Source organism: Salmo salar, chromosome 22 (assembly GCF_965601325.2).
Source record: "Salmo salar chromosome 22, fSalSal1, whole genome shotgun sequence".
In the NCBI taxonomy this organism is placed as follows: domain Eukaryota; kingdom Metazoa; phylum Chordata; class Actinopteri; order Salmoniformes; family Salmonidae; genus Salmo; species Salmo salar.
The window spans coordinates 20085919-20109683 of record NC_138312.1 but is presented as its reverse complement, the minus strand read 5'-3'; the positions used below and the strand labels follow the sequence as shown (position 1 = coordinate 20109683).

General features: G+C 41.4%; 1 protein-coding gene across 1 annotated transcript; it reads right to left on the bottom strand.

Annotated features, from left to right (window-relative positions):
* On the bottom strand, positions 1-23485 carry LOC106583044 (sodium/hydrogen exchanger 3). Its single transcript, XM_014166803.3, has 16 exons — positions 23062-23485; positions 13801-14103; positions 13384-13544; positions 12404-12482; positions 11866-12043; positions 8234-8454; positions 7803-8005; positions 7561-7650; positions 7216-7286; positions 6928-7057; positions 6619-6770; positions 5266-5386; positions 4675-4851; positions 4509-4563; positions 2867-2950; positions 1-2707 (listed from the first exon to the last, which is right to left on the bottom strand). The coding sequence occupies exons 1-16, from the start codon at positions 23321-23323 to the stop codon at positions 2589-2591; spliced, it is 2406 nt and encodes an 801-aa protein (XP_014022278.1). The 5' UTR covers positions 23324-23485; the 3' UTR covers positions 1-2588.
* Between the last annotated feature and the right edge of the window lie 280 nt (positions 23486-23765).

Here is a 23765-nt window from a genome sequence, read left to right as displayed (position 1 = left end):
CAGGTAGCCAATAAACTTTATTGGTGAATAAATAGGTTATTTCTTTACTATATAAGTGACATTTACATCTGTAAAATTCAATCTCTCAACACCAACCACATCTTGACCCCAAAAACGGCTACAAATCTCTCAAACAAATGGAAAAAAACACAAAGTGATTAAGACAGCATTTCAATTGTTAAAATTGCATTAGATTATGTCATCCTCTCAATAAATTACTGTCATATGAAATGCTTTATATTCTTTATAATCAACTAAATCTACATAATTTGATCACATTAAAGGGTGAGGACATGAGGTGGTCACAAAAATGACAGTCTGAATCCATGCATAAACTTGCTTGCTTTGGTTTCATTCAATGGACTTAAATATGGTGTGTCATTACACTTTCGGGAACACTTTATTTGGATAGTCCCAAGTAGATATTCAATAACTATCAACAACATTTCAACTATCCATTAACCCTAGCTCTAACCTTATCCTAACCCAAATCCTTACCTTAACCCTTACCCTAACGATTATTCCAAACCTAACCCTAACTGTAACCTTAGCAAGCAGTTACTTATCAACATACAGTATAGTTTGTTAAATCTCCTCAGTCTCCTCTGTTTTCTCAGTGGCAGCTGTAAACTGTGGTCGTGTCAGTGGTGGTCTCGTCTCAAAACTAAGACTGTTCTGCCTAGTTGTTCTGCAGAGTTATTAGAGGAAGGAAAGATAGGAAGGCTCCCACACCACACTCTCACTTCAGTATCTTTCCTAGTTATTTTCTGATGATCTCATTTTGCTCTTTTGTGGCTTTGGCAACTCTGTGTGTTTTCTATACCTGTTCGCTCCTCTCCCTGTAGGCTTTAAAGACTCTCCCCGCCCCTTGGTTGCAACCATTCTAATTTAGTGTACCTTGCATGCGCAATCCATGTGGAATTCCTGGTCTCTGGTGGCTTTTGGAACTGCCGATCTGCAGTCAAGAACACCAAGTTCATTTCAGCTTATGGTACACTTCAGTCCGTTGACTTTTCGGCCCTGACGGAGACATGGATCACCCCAGAGAACACTGCTACTCCAGCTGCTCTCTCTTCATCTGACTATGTTTTCTCTCATAGTCTCAGAGCATCTGGTCATCATGGTGGTGGCACAGGCTACTCATTTCTCCTAAGTGGAAATGTTCTATTTTCTCCCTCACTCACTTGTTCTCATTTGAATTCCATGCTGTCACTGTCACTTGTCCACTCAAGCTTAACATTGTTGTCATCTATCCCTTGCAGGTGCCCTTGGAGAGTTCCTCAATGAGCTTGACACCTTGATATGGTGTTTTCCTGGTGAAGACTCAACGCTCTTCGTACTTGGCGACTTCAACCTCCCCGACATCTGCCTTCGATTTCTTTCTTTCCAACTCCTTCTTTCCCCTCCTTGCCTCTTTTGACCTCACCCTTTCCCAGTCCCCTCTTACTCACAAGGCAGGCAATATGCTTGACCTCATTTTTACTAGAGGCTGTTCGCCTACTAATCTCACTGCACACCCCCCTCCAGGTATCTCATCACTTCTTTGTTTCCTTATCTGTCTCACTCTTCTCCAAACCTAGCCATTCAGCCCCTACCCAGATGGTCATGGTCTTTGCTCGCTCTCTCCCACTACTCTCTCCTCTTCTATTCTTACATCTCTTCCTTCTGCTAAGTCCTTCTCTCTCCTGTCTCCTGATTCTGCCTCTTCGACCCTACCCTCCTCCCTTTCCGCATCTTATGACTTGTACTGTCACCTTTCCTCCCAGCCGGCTCGGCCCTCCTGCTCCGTGGCTGAGTGACTCATTGCAAGTTTACAGAACAGGGCTGTGGGCAGCTAAGCCGGTCAGGAGGAGCTCCTTCATATCCTCACATGGTCTCTCCTATCATTGCTATGCGGATGACACTTAGATACTTTTCTCCTTCCCCCCTTCTGACACCCACCCTACTTTACTGAGGAAAAATGTACTTGCTATGCCTGTGATATGTGCTTGTCCCTCCTAGTGTTTTGAAGATGAATGCACTGTAACTCTGTAACTCGCTCTGGATAAGAGTGTCTGCTAAATGACTAAAATGTAAATAATACGACCAGCTGTAGATCATCTATATGGGACTATCCAAATAAAGTGTGACTGAACTTTATTTTACTGTCAGCCTACATGGGATGTGAGCAAGCCAGTCAAAGCCTGGATTGTTTGAGGGATTGGTTTTGTCTGGTAAACCGGGTCAGAATTTACCATGGATTTGGATGGCAAGGTCAAATGTCCAACATTCTTATTTGGTGTTGGTCTCATGATGATCTTTATGTGTTACAATGGAGTTATATACAGCACAGTTCCCTTTACTTTAAAAAATCCTAACCTACAACCAAACATACACTAAGAAGAGGGAAGAGCTCAGTCAATTGTGAAAGACTGAAAGCCTTATTGGAGAGCACAAGGGTTACGGGACCTGGAATGTTTTGTCTGGGTATACAGAACTATGATTAAACAACTGAACAGCAAAGAAAACATGCCCTAGTAAATGTTTTGTCAAAGAGCAGGTGCAATGTTTGATTATTTGGCAACTGGGGTCACGACCTGGACCCAGGATTAGGGGTCAAAGGAGTTCAAATTTTGTGGAAGAAGTGCTACATGTGGGATCTGCTGCATCTGTTGCATGTTGTCCATGGGGTCCATCTCTGCCATGAAGGCTGGGTTCACTATTCCAGCTACACCAGGAGGGATAGAATTCATGGAATTGATTTAACTTACTGAAAAGGTCTCTGAGGTGTGATTAGTGTTAGTAACTTAAGGGTTTTAGTGTGGCTTTGCCATGTTTAAATTGGTTGGTTTCATTAGTCTTGAGTTGATGTGAAGAAGACTCTTACCTTCTACTCTATAGGCCCTCATGGGGAATAAATCGCCAGCAGCCTCGCCACCAGAGCCACAGTCTCCTTCAGAAAACTCAAAATCTGGAGGAAGAGCAAAACAGCCAATCAGAAAACAATGAAATGATGTTGTTAATTTATGCAGGGGTAGCCTCTGCGGGGTTGTCAACAACCGTATGTTCTGGTTTTCAGGGGAAATGAAAGCAAGAGCCTGTGATGAGACTAGGACTGTTGCAGTGACAGTATTACCGCCACACCGGCAGTCATGAGTCATGACTGCAGTAAAATTACACTTGACCGTTGAATAAGGGTAATCTCTTCTTACGCACTCTGGACATGCTTGGTAGTACCCAACTCGCTAACGGCCATCAGGTCGCTAACGGCCTGGCACACAGGGCTCTATTGTCCATATAACCCAGGGGTGTCAAACTCATTCCATTGATAGCCTAGTGTCTGTTGGTTTTTGTTTTTTCCTTTCAATTAAGACCTAGACAACCAGGTGAAGGGAGTTCCTTACTAATCAGTGACCTTAATTCATCAAGTCCAAGGGAGGTGCGAAAACCTGCAGACACTCGGAGCTCCATGGAATGAGTTTAACACGTGCTCTAACCACTCTAACATCAATGCAAATGCAATTGAAAATCACATCAAACACTTAATAGTATTGTGCTTTTAAAACACTCACCTCACTATGATTATTGATCAATTTGAAGAAATAAGTTCAACAGCAGGTTGAAACTGAGTGGAAAACATGGTCATGTGGATGTTGTTTCAAAGCCTAACAACGAAATCGACAGTGCTTTCTAAGGTGATGATTAATTCAAAACACGCATCCGCATATTAGACAGGGCAGAAAAACATTTAAATAAAACTGATTAACGATGTCTTTGGTAAATAATTGGTCTAGCCTATACTCCAATATTAAACTAATTCTACTAATCGCCTTTGAGTGTGACTGTATTATTATGCATACCACAGGAGGTTGGTGGCACCTTAATTGGGGAGGATGGGCTTGTGGTAATGGCTGGACCGGTATCAGTGGAATGGTATCAAATACATCAAACACATGGTTTCCATGTTTGATACCATTCCATTGGCTCTTGTTTCAGCCATTATTATGAGCCTTCCTTCCATCAGCATCCTCCGCTAAATGAACAAGCCTATGGCATGGCACGTAGTCAGATAACATACAGTAGGCCAACTCCATATTCTGTTCTTCTGAAATACATTTTCATCATATCATAATGTTTCTTTAGACCTGCCTAAAATAAATAATGGATTCATTGTGATGGTGTACATTACATTGATTTATTAGCCTTTTTTAAATGTTAATGTTCCAAAGGCGGGCATCAGCAGCAGTCTTTTGTATGAAAATAACCGTTTGACAAACTTTCATGACTGCCACAGGCCTAGACGCGACTTCTGTTTTTGGACGTTAACAAGGTGACACTCCATCTTAACACCTCCACATTTACTGGATTGGATGAACAGTGCATCAAGACCAAAATGTGGGGGATCTAGTTTGAGCCATTTCTTTTACGCTCGTTACATTAGGTTAATGCAGAGGTATCTAAGCCCATCTTTTCCCCCCTTAACCTTTTCATATAATGCAAAAGAGAAGTGAAAAGCAAAGAGAAAGTACCTTTATCCCTATAAGGATGGTTTTTACTTTTATCCGTGGAGTTTCCATTTGGCATCTAAAAATGACATAACATGAAATTACACAACATACATATTACATTGTCTATAAGAGGATGGCTATGAGGTTGGACACGGAGGAAGGGGGAAAAAGTGCCTTCACCCCTGACCTTTTGTGGTTTATCTTTCTTTTGATGCTTGGTTTGGATCTTCTTGGGAGGGGCGACACCCATTTTGGCTGACTTGAATGACTCTAGACGGCTCCTCATTGTTCTCTGGAAGATCTCTTGCACCTCATTCTCATCCTTGTTGGTTTCGAGGTGGCTCCGACTGTACCTGTGTCTGTGCTGTTAGTTGAGGGAATGAGAGGAAGAGAACAGGGTAACTGACCATCTTAATCTGTGTATGGCTGATTGTGGATTGACAAGATGCAGGAGATGCTTGAGGAGACAGAATCCCCATACATTTACTCCCAAAGATTGGAATTTCCCTTTGAGTACAGTATCAACAAAAAGAAAAGGTAAAAGGATTACAACTGGCTTGTTGGCACACAAACTAATACGATGAAACCAGCAACCAGTGACAGTGGCAAACTAATGATAAGTGATTTGGTGCTAAGATAATTGCTCAACATTGAGGGGCGTTTTAGACACAGATTAAGCCTTATCCTGAGATTTTCCTTTCAGTTTGCTTTTAAGTCCAGGACAAGGCTTAATCGATGTCCGGGAAACCGCCCCTGAGATTTTTGGGTGATCTAATACCTGTTTCCTGCCTCTGTACAAGTGCTGCTGCAGTAGATGGTGTGCATTAAAGTCCTCTGACTCCCTCATTTTCAGGTCCAGCTCATGCATGTCCAGGCAGACAGAGGGCACAATGTCCTGTCTAGAAGGGAAGAAACATAAATGTAAAGTGTTGTTGTTTTGCTGGCCACTGGAGGGCAGACACTGAAAATGGACCAGACCTACAGTATTTCAAGTGTTACAGTACATTGAGGAGCAAGGAGAAGGATCTCACTCTACAAAAAGTTAGTGTCTACTAACCATGCTTTTGCTACTGTATGCTTTTGTTTCTATTTTGAATCATCATATTTGGTGGTATAATAATAGTAGTTACTATACCAATAGTAGTTACTTAAAACTATTAGAAAGGAAGATTAGGTGTCATCATGGCATCAGCTAATTGGGATCCAGATAAAGATGACACATCACAAATCCCTCTCCCCTGAATTCTGCAAATTATAAAAAGTATAAGAACAAATCTATGTACAAACTCAATATCTTGTCTATTTACGACAAGAATGTACGCCAATTATGCACTTTCATCTACAAATACTCATACCTCCCAGACAGTTGACCTTTCAATGGATTCTTCCAGGTTAATTCTGAAATCCATCTATATAACACAAGACACTGTGATAACCTTCACCCTCCCAACTGCCACCACTCACATAGTCAATTCTCTATCAGATGCAGAGGTACCATACTCTGGAATTCTTATTGTCATATTGCCAAAACCTCATCATCCCTCAGTAACTTCAAGAGAAGACTGGGGGTCAGCCTATTGAATCAAACTACCCAATAATCCCCTCCTTGTAGCCTAACTCACACATGCACACACACCTAATCCAACATAGTTTTTACTGTATACTGAGTATATCATGTACAATTATAATTAATATGCTTTGTTTAACTGATTGAACAAACTTTTTTTTTGTACTTATATTTGTGGTGGGGTTTTCATATAAGCCCTTTTAGGCTTCCAACCTCACCTGCACACTGTTTTTACCATTAAAAAAAAAGTATATTTGTACTGTTTTGTCTTTCGCATATTTTCTTTGGTGTGAATAAATAAAACCTAAAAACCTAAAGGAAGTACTAGCAGGTGTGTTTCTCGTAAATAAGTCATGTTTATGCTAGTCATCCTGCATCTTCCAATGAAACAGTTCCCTGTGATGGTATACATTTATAGTTGCCATAGAATGAAAAAAGGGTTTAAGTTTATATTTCCGCCAACCCAAGTTAATGATGCATGTGTTTTAGATAGCATCCCAAATGACACTCTAGTCCCTATTTAGTGCACTACTTTTGACCCTAAAGTCAGGAAATGTTGCTTACAAGATAGAGGAGAGTGGAACATCATCCGGTCCCATATTATCTGCCATGATGTCAGGCATAATCTCAGAGAAATTGGCACGAAACTTCTTATTGAAATCCACATCGGCCTTGGTCTCATTCCGAACGAACGCCAATGAGCCTCTGCGTTCTCCCTATGGTGGGAGCATAAGAAGACTTCATGGTCTGCCATCCAATTTCTTTATTTGTTAATGTTACTGTAGATCAGGAATCTTGGTGGTCAATGTATTGTGTTTGTAAATACAGTATCAAGTTGTCATGGCTTTCCCTGCCCTTGTGAGTTGCTCTTACCTCCTTTACATAGCTCATGGCATCCTTGAGGTTGAGCTGGTGGAAGATGTTGAATATGTAGTCACGAGATTTCCTGGCAGAGGGCTTCATCAAGAACCAGCACAACCACCTCTCCTCAAAGTTATGCCACCTTAGAAGGATACGAGAAGATAGGAAAAGGATAAGAGTAAAATTCTGTGCTAACGTTCTGTCTTTCAAGGTATGGTATGTGATATATTAATTCAAACTGTACTTATAATATGATAATAACTTATTGAAATTGATAATGTGATGTTCGTGTCCAAATACTTGTCTCTCATGTAGTTATGTCCTATTTGTCCAGAAATGTCCTCTATGGCGACAAGCATGTGGTCAAAGGTCTGAACAAATGAAAAAGAATGGTGAGTCATGGATTTATTTTGTCAAGATTATATTTAGGTCAACCAATTTCAACACTGTTAGATGAAATGGTTGATGCCTTGTAAAATAAGGGTTCAGCTATATTGGAGGTGGCTTTGACTTTTGTGATCTGACCCTGAAGATCTCACACAACAAAAGGTGAAACTTTACTTTGTGAATTTATAAGAGAGATGTATGGTTAGTTATCTGATTCTCGGGTTGATGAACAACAAAGACTTCTAACCAAATATTTACCCTATTCTGTATTTTTTCAGCTAGTGTGAGTTCTGTCACGGCTGCTCTCTTCACTTTCAGCCAGGTGACCAGTGGTTTCATGGTTATTCCCTGCAACAAAGAAGAAGAATATATAGTAAACTGGTAATTAACATATGCCAGTCTATTCAAGTCAAGACATATTACACTATGGAAGAAAACCGTTTACACAACTAATGAAATCGCAATGGACTGAAGTTTTACATTTAAATGAGCCATTTTACCTGCAGCATGACAGTGAAGTACACCACTATGAGGGTGGTGCTGACCATCAGATTCTTCTCTTTGAACTTATTCTCATCCAGCATGGCCACAAGGCCATAGGCAACTGCCCCTCGTAGGCCACCGTAGCTCATCACCACCTGATCAATGAACTCCAAGGGAACCAGTCGGTACTTGTTCAGAATCCAGGTAAGGAGAAAGACCCCTGTGATATAAACACACAAGCATACATACACACACACAGACTGTTAGTGCCGGTAATGTGAAGCCTTGAACGAGAATCTTTGAGTAAAATATTGAGTTCCACACACAGGGATTGCAAGTTTATAATCAGCCCTAAGCTTCCAAACTACAATATTGTTCATCCTATGAAGATTGAGTGAAATAGAATCACCAGCGATCTCACAAAATCATACTAAATTTCACAACTGACCTATGAACCTGAACACAAAGATGAAGAGGAGTGTGAGGAGGATGAAGCCTGTGTTCCACACCCATATAGCTGGATCTATGGCCGAGATGCCGAGGAAGACAAAGATGATGGTCTCTGAGCCATTGGCGAACACCTTCATGACGTATTGTACTGTGGTGACCGACCTCTCATCCATGTTGGCATTGATATACTTCTGACAGCAGATGCCACAAAACACGATCCTATGGCACAGCAGGCAAAGGGATTGTATTTCATTGTATTTTTGAGTAGAGGGCCCAGAGATTGTGGACCATAATCATCAATAAGGATCATACGTGGCTCACACTGTACATACAGTGCCTTCAAACCCCTTGACGTTTTCCACATTTTGATATATTACAGCCTTATTCTAAAATGGATTCAATTGTTTTTTTTCCCCATCATAAATCTACACACAATACCCCATGATGACAAAGCCAAAACAGGTTTTTAGAAATGTTTGAAAATGTATTTAAAATAAAAAAAACTTAAATATCACGTTTACATACACTATCGGGCAAACGTTTTAGAACACCTACACATTCAAGGGTTTTTCTTTATTTTTACTATTTTCTACATTGTAGAATAATAGTGAAGACATCAAAACTATGAAATAACACATATGGAATCATATAGTAACCAAAAAAGTGTTAAACAATCAAAATATATTTGAGATTTTTTAAATAGCCACCCTTTGCCTTGATGACAGCTTTGCACACTCTTGGCATTCTCTCAACCGGCTTCACTTGGAATGCTTTTCCAACAGTCTTGAAGGAGCTCCCACATATGCTGAGCATTTGTTGGCTGCTTTTCCTTCACTCTGCAGTTCGACTCATCCCAAACCATCTCAATTTGGTTGAGGTCGGGGGATTGTGGAGGCCAGGTCATCTGATGCAGTACTCCATCACTCTCCTTCTTGGTCAAATAGCCCTTACACAGCCTGGAGGTGTGTTGGGTTATTGTCCTGTTGAAAACAAATGATAGTCCCACTAAGCCCAAACCAGGTGGGATGGAGTATAGCTGCAGAATGCTGTGGTAGCCATGCTAGTTAAGTGTGCCTTGAATTCTGTATAAATCACTGACAGTGTCACCAGCAAAGCACCACCACACCATAACACCTCCTCCTCCATGCTTTATGATGGGAAATACACATGCGGAGATCATCCGTTCACCCACACTGCGTCTCACAAAGACACGGCGGTGGGAACCAAAACTCTCCAATTTGGACTCCAGACCAAACGTCAAATTTCCACCAGTCTAATGTCCATTGCTTGTGTTTCTTGGTCCAAGCAAATCTATTCTTCTTTAGTAGTGGTTTATTTGCAACAATTCAACCATGAATGCCTGATTCACACAGTCTCCTCTGAACAGCTGATGTTGAGATGTGTGTGAAGTATGTGAAGCATTTATTTGCGCTGCAATTTCTGAGGCTGGTAACTGTAATGAACGTATCCTCTGCAGCAGAGGTAACTCTGGGTCTTCCTTTCCTGTGGCGGTCCTCATGAGAGCCAGTTTCATCATAGTGCTTGATGGTTTTGCGAGTGCACTTGAAGAAACTTTCAAAGTTCAAGAAATGTTCCATATTGACTGACCTTCATGTCTTAAAGTAATGATGGACTGTCGTTTCTCTTTGCTTATTTGAGCTGTTCTTGCCATAATCTGGACTTGTTCTTTTACCAAATAGGGCTATCTTCTGCACCCCACAACCTTATCACAACACAACCGAATGGCATTCGGTATTCGAATGGCAAACGCATTTAATAAGAAGGAAATAAATTCCACAAATTAACTTTTAAGAAGGCACACCTATTAATTGAAATGCATTCCAGGTGAATACCTCATGAAGTTGGTTGAGAGAATGCCGAGAGTGTGCAAAGCTGTCATCAAGGCAAAGGGTGGCTATTTGAAGAATCTCAAATATAAAATATATTTTGATATGTTTAACACTTTTTGGTTGCTATATGATTCCAGGTGTTATTTCATAGTGTTGATGTCTTCACTATTACTCTACAATGTAGAAAACAGTCAAAATAAAGAAAAACCCTTGAATGAGTAGGTGTTCTAAAACTTTTGACCGGTAGTGTAAGTATTCAGACCATTTACTCAGTACTTTGTCGAAGCACCTTTGACAGCAATTTCAACCTCGAGTCTTCTTGGGTATGACGCTACAAGCTTGGCACACCTGTATTTAGGGAGTTTCTCCCATTCTTCTCTGCAGATCCTCTAAAGCTCTGTCAGATTGGATGGGGAGCGTAGCTGCACAGCTATTTTCAGGTCTTTACAGAAATGTTCGATCAGGTTCAAGTCCAGGCTCTCGCTGGGCCACTCAAGGACATTCAGAGTCCTGAAGCCACTCCTGTGTTGTCTTGGCTTGGTGCTTAGGGTCGTTGTCCTGTTAGATCGTGAACCCGCTCTGGAGCAGGTTTTCATCAAGGATCTCTCTGTACTTTGCTCCATTCATCTTTCCCTCGATTCTGACTAGTCACCCAGTCCCTGCCGCTGAAAAACATCCCCACAGCATGATGCTGCCACCACCATGCTTCATCGTAGGAACGGTGGCAGGTTTCCTCTAGATGTGACTATTGTTATTCAGGCCAAAGAGTTCAATCTTGGTTTAATCAGACCAGAGAATCCTGTTTCTCATGGTCTGAGAGTCCTTTAGTTGCCTTTTTATAAACTCCAAGCAGGCTGTCATGTGCCTTTTACTGAGGAGTGACTTCCGTCTGGCCATTCTACCATAAAGGCCTGATTGGTGGAGTGCTGCAGAGATATTTGTCTTTCTGGAAGTTTCTCCCATCTCCACAGAGGAACTCTGGAGCTCTGTCAGAGTGACCATCGGGTTCTTGGTCACCTCCCTGACGAAGGCCCTTCTGCCCCGATTGCTCAGTTTGGCTGGGCGGCCAGCTCTAGGAAGAGTCTTGATGCTTTGAAACTTCTTCAATTTAAGAATGATAGAGGCCACTGTGTTCTTGGGGACATTCAATGCTGCAGTAATATTTTGGTACCCTTCCCCAGATCTGTGCCTCAACACAATCCTGCCTCGGAGCTCTACGGACAATTCCTTCGACCCCATGGCTTTGTTTTTGGTCTGTCATGCACTGTCAACTGGGGGACCTTATATAGACAGGTGTGTGCCTTTCCAAAGCATGTCCAATCAATTGAATTTACCACAGGTGGACTCCAATAAAGTTCTAGAAACATCTCAAGGATGATCAATGGAAACAGACTGAAACTGAGCTCAATTTTGAGTCTGATTGCAAAGGGTCTGAATACTTATGTAAATAAGGTATTTCTGTTTTTGATTTTTTTTATGGACGTGCAAAACAATTCTACAAACCTGTTATCCTTTTGTCATTATGGGGTATTGTGTGTCGATTGATAAATAAATAAATTAATCCATTTTAGAATACGGCTGTAATATATAAAAAAAGGTGAAAATAGTCAAGGGGTCTGAATACTTTCTGAATAAACCGTACTAAGTAACTGAAATACATATCCAAATCGATTACAGCCAAGTGGAAAAATCATGTTAGATTGTGTTTTGAATAGAACATCCCTTTACGGAAAGGGTATTGTTGGCCTAATAAATCAACATAACACTCAGATGCACTTACGACAGGATAGCGGATAGAGAAAGCATCTCAGCTGTCAGGTAGGAGAGGTAGCCCAGGATGAAGATGAAGCCTGGCTCGATGATCTGGATGTTCTTTGTGCATCTGGTCAGGAGCGAGATCAGCAGAGCAAAGATAATACCAACCAGGGAGCCTCCGAATGCCACCACGAAGAACGAGACTACACATGGTAGAGGGAGAGAATGAGAGCGCGCAAGAGGAGTGAGAAAGAGGAAGAGGAAGACGGACATATGGAGAGGCAAACAGTGAACAAAGATATTGATTATTTCATGAATACATAACATTTTGGTTAAACAGATTACATAATCTACTGCTTGTTGCATTACCCTTTTAGTTTGCTTTAAGATGGCACAAGAAGCTGCCACTATTGATTACACGACAGGGTTGTTAATGGCTTGGCATTTGGCCTGAGAATCCAACGCTGAAAAGGCGCATCCCGAATGGAACCCTATTCGCTATACAGTGCACTTAATAGGGAAACAGTCATTTGGGATGCAAAAAGTGTGCGGATCTTACATACTTATGCCTTTAATGATCTCTACAGCATCGATTTCTGCCCCTCCCAGCGACACGAATGCATCAAACACATTGAACAGCACCTGAGGGAACATGGACATAAAGATGACCGGTCACTGAGGAGGTGGGGAGGTTAGGGAACCAAATGCAACCAAATCAATAGAACAGTACGTTCTTTAATGCAGTGGTGTTTAAAGTCTGTGTCGTGGAATTGCAGTGGGGTGGGAATTAAAAAAATAATAATTGCAACTTTATTTATTTTTTTATTTTTGAGGGGGGAAATATATATATATATATATATATATATATATATAATATATATGGGACAATATACAAACGCTATTGAGAAAGATCATTTGAAAAATGTAATTGTATTGAGTAAATGTATGTATTGGTTCTCCTAGAAAGATCAAAATGCAGTGAATTGAAGGTTATTTGTTAATGTTATTTGAAAATCAAAATGTACTGAATTTAATTTTGTGTAATTAGATTTTGGGTGGGGTGGTGTCGCCTAAAAAAATGGGGTCCCTGCTGAAAAAGTTTGAATACCCTGCTTTATTGTGTTACAATCAATGGAATAATTGGTGTAATCTATCCATTGGACAAACATAATTATTCCTGGTCTATTTGTATGTGACTGATGTTGTTATGTACAAACGGACAGCATTCTCTGAGTGAAGCACATGACTGACGCATGCAGTTCAGCCAAGGAGCCCTGCCTTGGAATGCAGTTTGTGTATTGCCTTTGTACTTCACTCATTGGGTATATGTTTGCAATGATAAAGGTCACTAAAACAACAGATTTCAAAAGTTGAGTACATTTTGTGGGCAAAAAACTATTGTGTAAACATTAATTCAGCAGGCTAAATGGCACCTTATTCTTAGTCTACATATTGAACTACTTTTGACCAGAGACACCAATTGGGTGTCATTTGGGACTTGGCCTTGTATGTTGTTGAATGAGGATGAAAATGTGAGACGAACCACTGTGACACCATCGTTGAGGAGGGACTCCCCAAACACCATGATGAACAGGACCTCGTTGACATGGACCTCCTCAAACACGGCAATTACAGCCACGGGGTCCACAGCAGCAATTAGACTCCCAAACAACAGGAACTGAAGGAGACCAATGTCGATATCACCTGCAGAGGCCCAGAGTGAAAGGTGTAATGATCTCAGGCCTTTAAACTACCTTACCCGTTAACTTGCTGATTGAGGACCTCACAAATGCCAGTTTCAATCATCAGTTCAAGCTTTGGTCGGGCCAGTTCCAAATGACAGCCTATTCCCTGTATAGTCACTACTTTTTACCAGGGCCCCCTAGTCAAAAGAAGTGTACTACTGTATACTGTATAGTGAATGTGGTGCCATTTGGGACAAACATGTTGGCTGCCTTACCCATGGCCCCGCCCAACCAGCACCCCCAGAGGCCGAGACCCACAGTGGCAGCGTTCCAGCAGGTGCCAATTACAGCGTAAACCAGGATGGCGCCCATGTTGCTGAAGAACAGCTTGTTGGGCATGAAGTAGCCCGCATCCAGGATGACTTGGGGCAGCAGGTAGAAGAAGAAGACGGTGGGTGTCAGGGTGAAGGTCTGCATCTTGTCTGCCCCGTAGATGATGCCGCCCAGGATCCAACCGATGAGGATGAGGAGGGCACTCTCCGGGATCACACTGGTCAGGCTGTGGTTCAGCTCGACCACTGTTGGGGAACAGAGAGAGACAAGAGACAAAGTTAGAGATACGTAGAGGAAATGACAGCCAAAGAGGGTCAGCAAGTAGAAAAGATTACAGGGATAATTTTGGTAGATTCAGGTGCATCCGAGCCAAGTCAAACAGACCTGAACCATAAAATGTCTCAGGTACCAACCCAGTCAATTATTACTGCTTCATTACTCCAATGATGCCTCAGAGAGAGTTCATGGCGCTTGTGCTCTGCTCACTGTCTGGCAAACCTCTGAAGTCAACATCAACTTTTCAGGGCCGAGTCGCTGGCACTATTTGAGCGTAATTAGGTAATAAGTTCAGTCAACCTTGCACGTTCTTGATCCCTGGGGTTGTGTTCATAAAGCGTCTCAGAGTAGGAGTGCTGATTTAGGCTTAATTTAGTTTTGCCTTTAAGATCCCACTGAATATGCATACATGGACTGGGAGGACCTGATCCTAGATCAGAACTCATTCTCTGAGACGCTTTATGAATACAGGGCCTGGCCTCCCAACACTTTGTTGATCCTTGGGCAATAACGGGATCAAAATGCCCACAGGATACTAGGGAGTCAGACATTTGTTCCTTCTTGACAACTTTCTTGGGCTTCACACACAGGAAGGTGCTGAAACTCAAATCCCTAACTAAACGGTAGAGCAAAGAGATTAAAACGTGGGAGGAGATGGCGTTTGTAAATGATCAACCATTTCGGATGACTGAGAAAGTGTTCTGAACCCTGGAGTGTGATTTATTGGCAGCGTACCATTATAAATGTGCTCATCACTCACACACACTCTGGATAAGTGGCATGAGGCAGGGATTTCTCAGAAGCCATAAATGTTTTATCAGATTCTACTTATTCAGATTACTTCTTCTGTATGTTAATGTGGAGATATTCACTGACAATGCACAGCAACAGCTAGATTTGTCATCCACCCACAGTGCTGAGGGTTGTATCTTTCCGGTGCCTCAGGGTTGTATATTCTGCTGAGGTGTTTCAGGCTATATGTTGCTCTTGACTGCTGAATGCTCAATGAAAGATTAAGTTTAGATTCTCCTTTACTATTCTGTTTATTTATCCTCGAGGACCTTGCCTGTGAAAAGAAAATATTTAGCAAGTTGCAAAAGCTGTTGGGAGAGTTCTAATCCATTTTATGTGTTACTTATACTCAAGTGATGTATACCCAACACTCCGGATCTGGGATAAATTAGTTAAATGTTAAGTAAACAAATAGATAAGCTGTTGTTCGAATGATTTTTCCTTTGTGACATTTATGGTTATTGGTTAGTTACATGGATTGCGACCATTCCAGACTAACTTTTGGAAAAGTATCTTTGAGTAAATGATTCTTCACTTGTTTGGAGAAACTTTTAACTGAATAAAACATACATTTTTGTTCCCCATTTGCTCTTCTTTTTCTTCCCTTCTTCTAAATGTTCAACTTTTTTGGCACTGTTCCTGTCTGAAGCACAGTGATTGGCCTTGAGAATAAAAAGTACTGGATGTAAGAAGATGCCATATTCACACTTATTTCGCACCTACTCAAAAACCATTGTCAACATTTCTGAACAGTTATCTACGGAATGTCTTAATATATCCCATGAACTTCAGTAAAACGCTAAAAGCACTTGGTCGGGAGAACAGTGTGTTGCCTTGATAACACTGACAAAGGCTACAGTTCCCAGACAGTAGTAGCGTTATGTTGGGCCTATTTATGGCACAAATGTCACACAAAAGACAGATTTTGTTCTCACTGGAGGGATGGATATTGCCTGCTACCTTTGATCAGTCTGGTGTTTAAAATTTACCTCAAATCCTATTCTTCCCCTCTCGGTCCTACGGTCATACATACATACACAGTATACAGTGGTAAGAAAAAGTATGTGAACCCTTTGGAATTACCTGGATTTCTGCATAAATTGGTCATACAATTTGATCTGATTTTCATCTATGTCACAACAATATACAAATACGGGCTGCTTAAACTAATAACACACAAACAATTATACATTTTCATGTATTTATTGAATACACTGTAAACATTCACAGTGCATGGTGGGAAAATATGTGAACCCTTGGATTTAATAACTGGTTGACCCTCCTTTGGCAGCAATAACCTCAACCAAACTTTTTCTGTAGTTGCAGATCAGACCTGCACAATGGTCAGGAGGAATTTTGGACCATTCCTCTTTACAAAACTGTTTCAATTCAGCAATATTCTTAGGATGTCTGGTGAACCACTCGAGGTCATGCCGCAGCATTTTAAATCGGGTTGAGGTCAGGACTCTGAATGGGCCACTCCAGATAGCAAGCTATCCACTCCAGATAGCAAGCTGTCTAGGCCCTGAGGCAGCAAAGCAGCCACAAACCATGATGCTCCCTCCACCATATTTTACAGTTGAGATGGTTTTGTTGTTCGTGTGCTGTGCCTTTTTCTCTCCACACATAGTGTTGTGTGTTCCTTCCAAACAACTCAACTTGAGTTTAATCTGTCCACAGAATATTGTGCCGGAAGGGCTGTGGAACATCCAGGTGCTTTCTGCAAACTTCAGACATGCAGCAATGTTTTTTTTGGACAGCAGTAGCTTCTTCCGTGGTGTCCTCACATGAACACTATTCTTGTTTAGTGTTTTATGTATTGTAGACTTGTCAACAGAGATGTTAGCATGTTCCAAAGATTTCTGTAAGTCTTTAGCTGACACTCTAGGATTCTTCGTAACCTCATTGAGCATTATGCAATGTGCTCTTGCAGTCATCTTTGCAGGACGGCCACTCCTAGGGAGAGTAGCAACAGTGCTGAACTTTTTCCATTTATAGACAATTTGTCTTACTGTGAAAATCAAGGCTTTTAGAGATACTTTTGTAACCCTTTCCAGCTTTATGCAAGTCAACGATTCTTAATCTTAGGTCTTCTGAGATCTCTTTTGTTCGAGGCATGGTTCACATCAGGCAATGCTTCTTGTGAATAGCGAACAGAAATTGTGTGAGTTTTTTATAGGGCAGGACAGCTTTAACCAACATCTCCAATCTCGTCTCATTGATTGGACTCCAGGTTAGCTGACTCCTGACTCCAATTAGCTTTTGGAGAAGTCATTAGCCTAGGGGTTCACATACTTTTTCCAACCTACACTGTGAATGTTTAAATGATTCAATATAGACAAGAAAAATACTATAATGTGTGTGTTTGTCTATTGTTGTGACTAAGATGAAGATCAAATCAAATTGTATGACTAATTTATGCAGAAATCCAGGTAATTCCAAAAGGTTCACATACTTTTTCTTGCCACTGTATGCCAACATTGGTTGTTTCTACAAATATTGTACGTTTTTAAAGTCAACTGGGACTCTGATTATTCCATAATTTCATACTTGGAAGGTCAGAATCTAAGAACAAATTCTTTGATTCACTTGAGTCCAGGCCACAAAGAAAGACACTAAAACTTTCATATCCATATGTGTCTTGATCTCTCAAGTGAGGCATAAGACGGATGTTCCTAATTCACAGGAGAGACGTTTGAATTTGTATTTTATTTTGGGGGGCAGAAATGCCTTCTTGAACATGTGAACTATCATGTGCTGTACTTGTACGTGGTCTGTAAATATGAATAAAAATGTTAAATTACGAGCTTAGTTTTTTCTCACTGAGAAAATAATTATTTTTGTCAAGCCTTGATTGGCTGGGATAATGTTGCGGCTGGTCATGCCGAGAGATGAGTCCTGATTAATTGGTGTGGCTATACAGTGCTTTTGGAAAGTATTCAGACCCCTTTACTTTTTCCACATATTGTTATGTTACAGCCTTATTCTAAAATGTATTTAATTATTTTCCCCCCTCATCAATCTACCTACAATACCCCAAAATGACAAAGCAAAAACAGAGGATTTTCTGACATTTTTGCTCATAATAAAAAAAATTAAAAACTGAAATACATAAGCATTCAGATCCTTTACTCAGTACCTTGTTGAAGCACATTTGGCACCGATTACAGCCTTGAGTCTTCTTGGGTATGACGCTACAAGCTTGGCACATCTATATTTGGGGAGTTTCTCCCATTCTTCTCTGCAGATCCTTTCAAGCTCTGTCGGGTTGGATGCGGAGCGTTGCTGCACAGCTATTTTCAAGTCTCTCCAGAGATGTTCGATCGGGTTCAAGTCTGGGCTCTGGCTACCCCACTCAAGGACATTCAGAGACATGTCCCGAAGCCACTCCTACGTTGTCTTGGCTGTGTGCTTTGGATCTTTGTCCTGTTGGAAGGTGAACCTTCGCCCCAGTCTTCTGTCCTGAGCGCTCTGGAGCAAGTTTTCATCAAGGATCTCTCTGTACTTTATACCGTTCATCTTTTTCTCGGTCCTGACTAGTCTCCCAGTCCCTGCCGCTGAAAAAGATCCCCACAGCATGACGCTACCATCACCATGCTTCACCGTAGGGATGGTGCCAGGTTTCCTCCAGATGTGGCGTTTGGCATTCAGGCCAAAGAGTAAAATATTGGTTTCATCAGACCAGAGAATCTTGTTTTTCATAGTCTGTGAGTCTTTAGGTGCCTTTTGGCAAACTCCAAGTGGGCTGTCATGTGCCTTTTTCCTGAGGAGTGGCTTCCATCTGGCCACTAACATAATGGCCTGATTGGTGGAGTGCTGCAGAGATGATTGTCCTTCTGGAAGGTTCTCCCATCTCCACAGAGGAACTCTAGAGCTCTGTCAGAGGGACCATCGGGTTCATGATCACTTCTCTGACCAAGGCCCTTCTCCCCCGATTGCTAAGTTTGGCCGGGCAGTGTCGTGTCTTTGGCTATGCCGGATTAAGTGATATGACATGCTAACCTATAAAATTCTTTCTCTAATTAATATTACCTGATTAAGCTAATCATGTAAATGTAATTAACTAGAAAGTCGGGGCACCACGGAAGAACGTTTATAGAGCCGTTATCTTCCGAATAAACTCTTAAAATACTTAGTAATACTTTACATCGGCAGCAGTCAATATTAACCCTTATCTTATTTTCAGTCTCATAATGAACGTTGTAAATTCTTGGCTATCTTCACGAACCCTGGCTAACAAGTTGAATCAGCAATACCAAATTGGGTTTAATTATTTATTTACTAAATACCTAATCACACAGAATTACATATACACAGAATACAAATGATGTCATACAGAAAACGTCCTGGTGGACGGAACCTGTATGAAAGCTGGTTACACAAAGGAAAGGGGGTTGGGCTTGAATGAAAGAGCGGGAAGATTTAGGAACGAAGAAACAGCAGCTATGCTATCGTAAATACATTATCTTATGCATTACTAAATTACCGCCCATTTGGAAAAGGAAAATGCAATAAATATTTACTCTGAGCTGCGCTTCGGTATATTGGTCGTAGATGCTGGCAGGGTTGGCCAACAGATCTTCCTGTCCTCGGAAGAATGTCTCTGGTGGTAAATTGGATACGTGGTGGTATCTTCGTCCGTCTGTTAGACTGGATCCGTCGTCCGTCCTTTCCTAGCCCACGTCTACAGCGGTCGCTGCTAACTCAACGGCTAGGAAATATCACTTCTGTAGTGAATAAGCTCAAAGTTCATACCATTCGCCACCAAAGCTCACGCCGAGGTTGGCTTAGTTCTGTACTTGACGTGTGTCCTTCTAACGTAGAGGCTGCAGACCTCACGTACTGGAACCACGTGGTTATCTTTTCGTCAAAGGCTTATATAGTGGAGAGGGGGAAGGATGTGTTTCATCGTTTATAACCCCTCCTCTTCACAGGGGTGGGCCACTGATCAAGCAGGGCACTTTCCTTATGAAAACCCAAATCTCTCATTTGGAAGCTAAAATTACATTTAATCTCCTAACAAACAATTTCAATATCAAACATTTCAATTGCATAACAATTCCATGTTACTCTGATAACTAGAGGGTGTATACTTTCTCAGGTACAGTTTATGTCGTCCTGTCATCAGTCATAATGTCTCAGATGACAACCGAACTGACATACATACTCATTACGTTCCCAAGCATATTTCCAACTGGTTTTATAACCAAAATATGGTTCCTTTTCCCCATTTGTTTGATGTTCCCAGACTCTCTATATTTAACACAGGCTATTCAAGTCCTTCAGTAGGGTCAGAGAGGGGAAGGGAGAAAGGTATTTATGGGGGGGGGGGGTCATAAACCTTACCCACAGGCCAACGTCATGACAGCAGCCACCTCTATGAAGAGTCTTGGTGTTTCCAAACTTCTTCTATTTAAGAATGATGGAGACCACAGCATTTTTGGGGATATTCTATGCTGCAGAAATGTTTTGGTATGCTTCCCCAGATCTGTGCCTCGACACAATCCTGTCTCGGAGCTCTACCGACAGTTCCCTCGACCTCTTGGCTTGGTTTTTGCTCTAACATGCACTCTCAACTGTGGGACCTTATATAGAGAGTTCTGTGCCTTTCCAAATCATGTCCAATCAATTGAATTGACCAAAGGTGGACTCCAATCAAGTTGTAGAAACATCTCAAGGATGATCAATGGAAACAGGATGCACCTGAGCTCATTTTTGAGTCTCATTGCAAAGGATCTGAATACTTATGTAAATAAGGTATTTCTGTTTAAAAATTTTAATACATTTGAAAACAATTCTAAAAAACCTGTTTCTACTTTGCATTTATGGGGTATTGTGTGTAGATTGCTGAGTATTTTTATTTATTTAATCTATTTTAGAATAAGGCTGTAACGTAACAAAATGTGGAAAAAGTCTGAAGGTAATGTAGGCTTCCCTGATCAAATAAAATTGTATTTGTCACTTGTGCAGTTGTAGACCTTATTGTGAAATGCTTACTTACAAGCCCTTCTCCAACAAGGCAGTTCAAGAAATAGAGTTAAGAAAATATTTACTAAATAAACTAAAGTAAATAGTTTTATAAAAAAGTAACACAATAAAATTACAATAACGAGGGCACTGGGGGTACCGGTAATAAAATTACAATAACGAGGGCACAGGGGGTACCGGTACGGAGGTACACGTTTGTCAAGGTAATTATTACATGTAGGTAGGGGTAAAGTGTGTGTGTGTGTGTGTGGGGGGGGGGGGGGCAATATAAATAGTCCAGGTGGCCATTTGATTAATTGTTCAGCAGTCTTATGGCTTGGGGGTAGAAGCTGTTAAGGAGCCTTTTGGACCTAGACTTGGCAATCCGGTACTGCTTGCCATGCGGTAGCAAAGAGAACAGTCTATGACTTGGGTGACTGAAGTCTTTGACAATTCTTTGGGCCTTCTTCTGACACCTCCTAGTTTATAGGTCCTGGATGGCAGGGAGCTTGGCCCCATACACACTACCTTCTGTAGTGCCAACAGTGTTGTTGTCACAGAAGAAGTGGACCAAGTTTTGAACTCAGTGTAATGCCCAGTAGAAGCAGAGTATGAGAAGGACATGGACAAAATGTAGAAGTTTGATTGCAAATGTGGAGAGAGACGAAAAGATAACTCAGAAGGCTCTTGTAAAAAACAACTATCACTGGATTACATCTACAAATAAAGGGCAAACACAGCATCCATGACAAAGATGCAATGATTCTTGGAATATTGAACATTGTTTAATACTGTTTGCTAGCTAGTGAACATTAGCTGACTGGCTAGCTAGCTAGTCAACATTAAACCTAGCTAGCTAGTTGCTTGGTAGCTAACGCCAGCTAACATTATAAATCGTATCTCATCGTATCATCATTGGTTAGCTTTACCTGCAGATTAATTCTGCATCATTTCATGCATGGTGGCTGGCTAAGTGTATGACAAACCGTTTGTATTACTAAACTTCCCTGTGCCTCAGTTGGTAGAGCATGGTGCTTGCAACGCCAGCATGGTGTGTGCAACACCAAGGTTGTGGGTTTGATTCCCACGGGGGGCCAGTACAAAAAATAAAAATGCATGAAATGAAATGTATGTATTCACTAGTGTAAGTCGCTCTGGATAAGAGCGTCTGCTAAATGACTAAAATGTAAAAATGTAAATGTAAACTGTATGGGTTGGGATTATGGTACATGAATATGTTTAGCTAGTTAGCTTGCTACATGTCTAAACAAAAGAGTCCACGTAGCCAGATGATAACATGACCCATAAACTTAGCCAGGTGTGTTTGGGGGTTGATATGGTCATCTATTGTATTTCATGAACATGTGAACAAGTCTAGACAATAGAGACCCATCCACTTAGCTACGGTAGATGAGTCTGAGGGGTGGTTTGATTGGATATACATTGTGTTTACTAGAGACAATATGAAGAACAACGTGTTTGGATATAGGCCAAGGACTAGATAAAGTGTATTTTTACCTAGAGAATTTCCTTTTTATAGGCTACTACTTTCACCACTTGTTTTCTACACTACCTTAATCACTCAGTTTAGCACATGGCCTCACGTGAAGACTTAAATGGAGGAGATGGGTGGGGTTAAGGCTGAAAAGGGTGTGAACGATGCTGAATGGGCATACTCAAAAAAGAGCTCTCCAGCAAGTGAGAAACTTTTAAGTGGATTTTCTGGAATAACAAGTTAATCACATTTCAAATAGGCATAACTTTCCCATATTTCGCCAACTGCAGTGTATGATATACAATTTTGATGCTCTGAGTCTGTACTTTTATCAAATGTACAAAAAGTCAATATTGTAAATGGTACATAACACTCAATTGGGAAATGTAGTCACATATGTCTGCCAGCATAATTTTGTCTGATAGTAACTCCACAGTATATTCTCTGACATAGCAGTTTGTGTCTAACAATATTCTAAACTATGAAATAACTTTCCAAAGTGGAGCCTGAGTACAGACTGGGTCTCCTGTTGAAGAACTTAACTGCTCTTCCTAAAGGTTTAAAACACTGAATTAAAACAATCATTTTGCACAATTTTCATTAGTACTGAATTGAAATTAGACACCAATGTCTGATAGATTGGAGCTGATCGCATCCCTTTCTGTATACATACCCATCTTGGATACCCCAGCCACCAGTATCCATAAGGCGATGAGGTAGGGGGCTTCCACATGGTGCCACTTAAAGGTCACGATTTGTATCCCTGAGATGCTGGACCCATGGCCCCCTCCAGCCTGGCTGTGGTTTGATCCCACCACCCCTGGCTCCGGGTGCGACCCCTGGGGTGCTCCCACCTCTGTACCCTCAACAAACAGGTTCACTGTGCAAGTAAGAAATGCTGTCCCTAGCAGCCATAGGCAAGTTCTATATTCCATTTCACCAAATAACTAGTTCAATAAATGAATCAAATGCAGCAAAACTTGTTCTCAAAGTTCTTTGAGTAGTCCTGAGAGAGTTTCTTTCTTTCTCACTCTCTGAAGACTTGATCAGGTCACAGTGGTGTGGGCCAGGCTGGTGCCTGAGGGCGGTGGTGCAGTGAGGGCAGAGGTGTATGGACTCACAGGCTCAGCTGTTTATATGTCTTCTCGGGGGGGGGGGGGGGGTAAAGTACCTCCTCTGTAGGGCCACTGCTCCTGGTTACTCAGTCACGTTGAGCAGTGTCCGCATTGTTTCGGTTCCTCAGTCTACTGTACTCAATCATGGGCAGAGATTACTATGCCACTCTCAAGGAGGAAACGTCATTCCTAAAGTGTGCTTTCAAGCCGGATACAAAGTTGTTACATTTGATCTGTGGGTATTTTTAGGACCGGTTTTTGG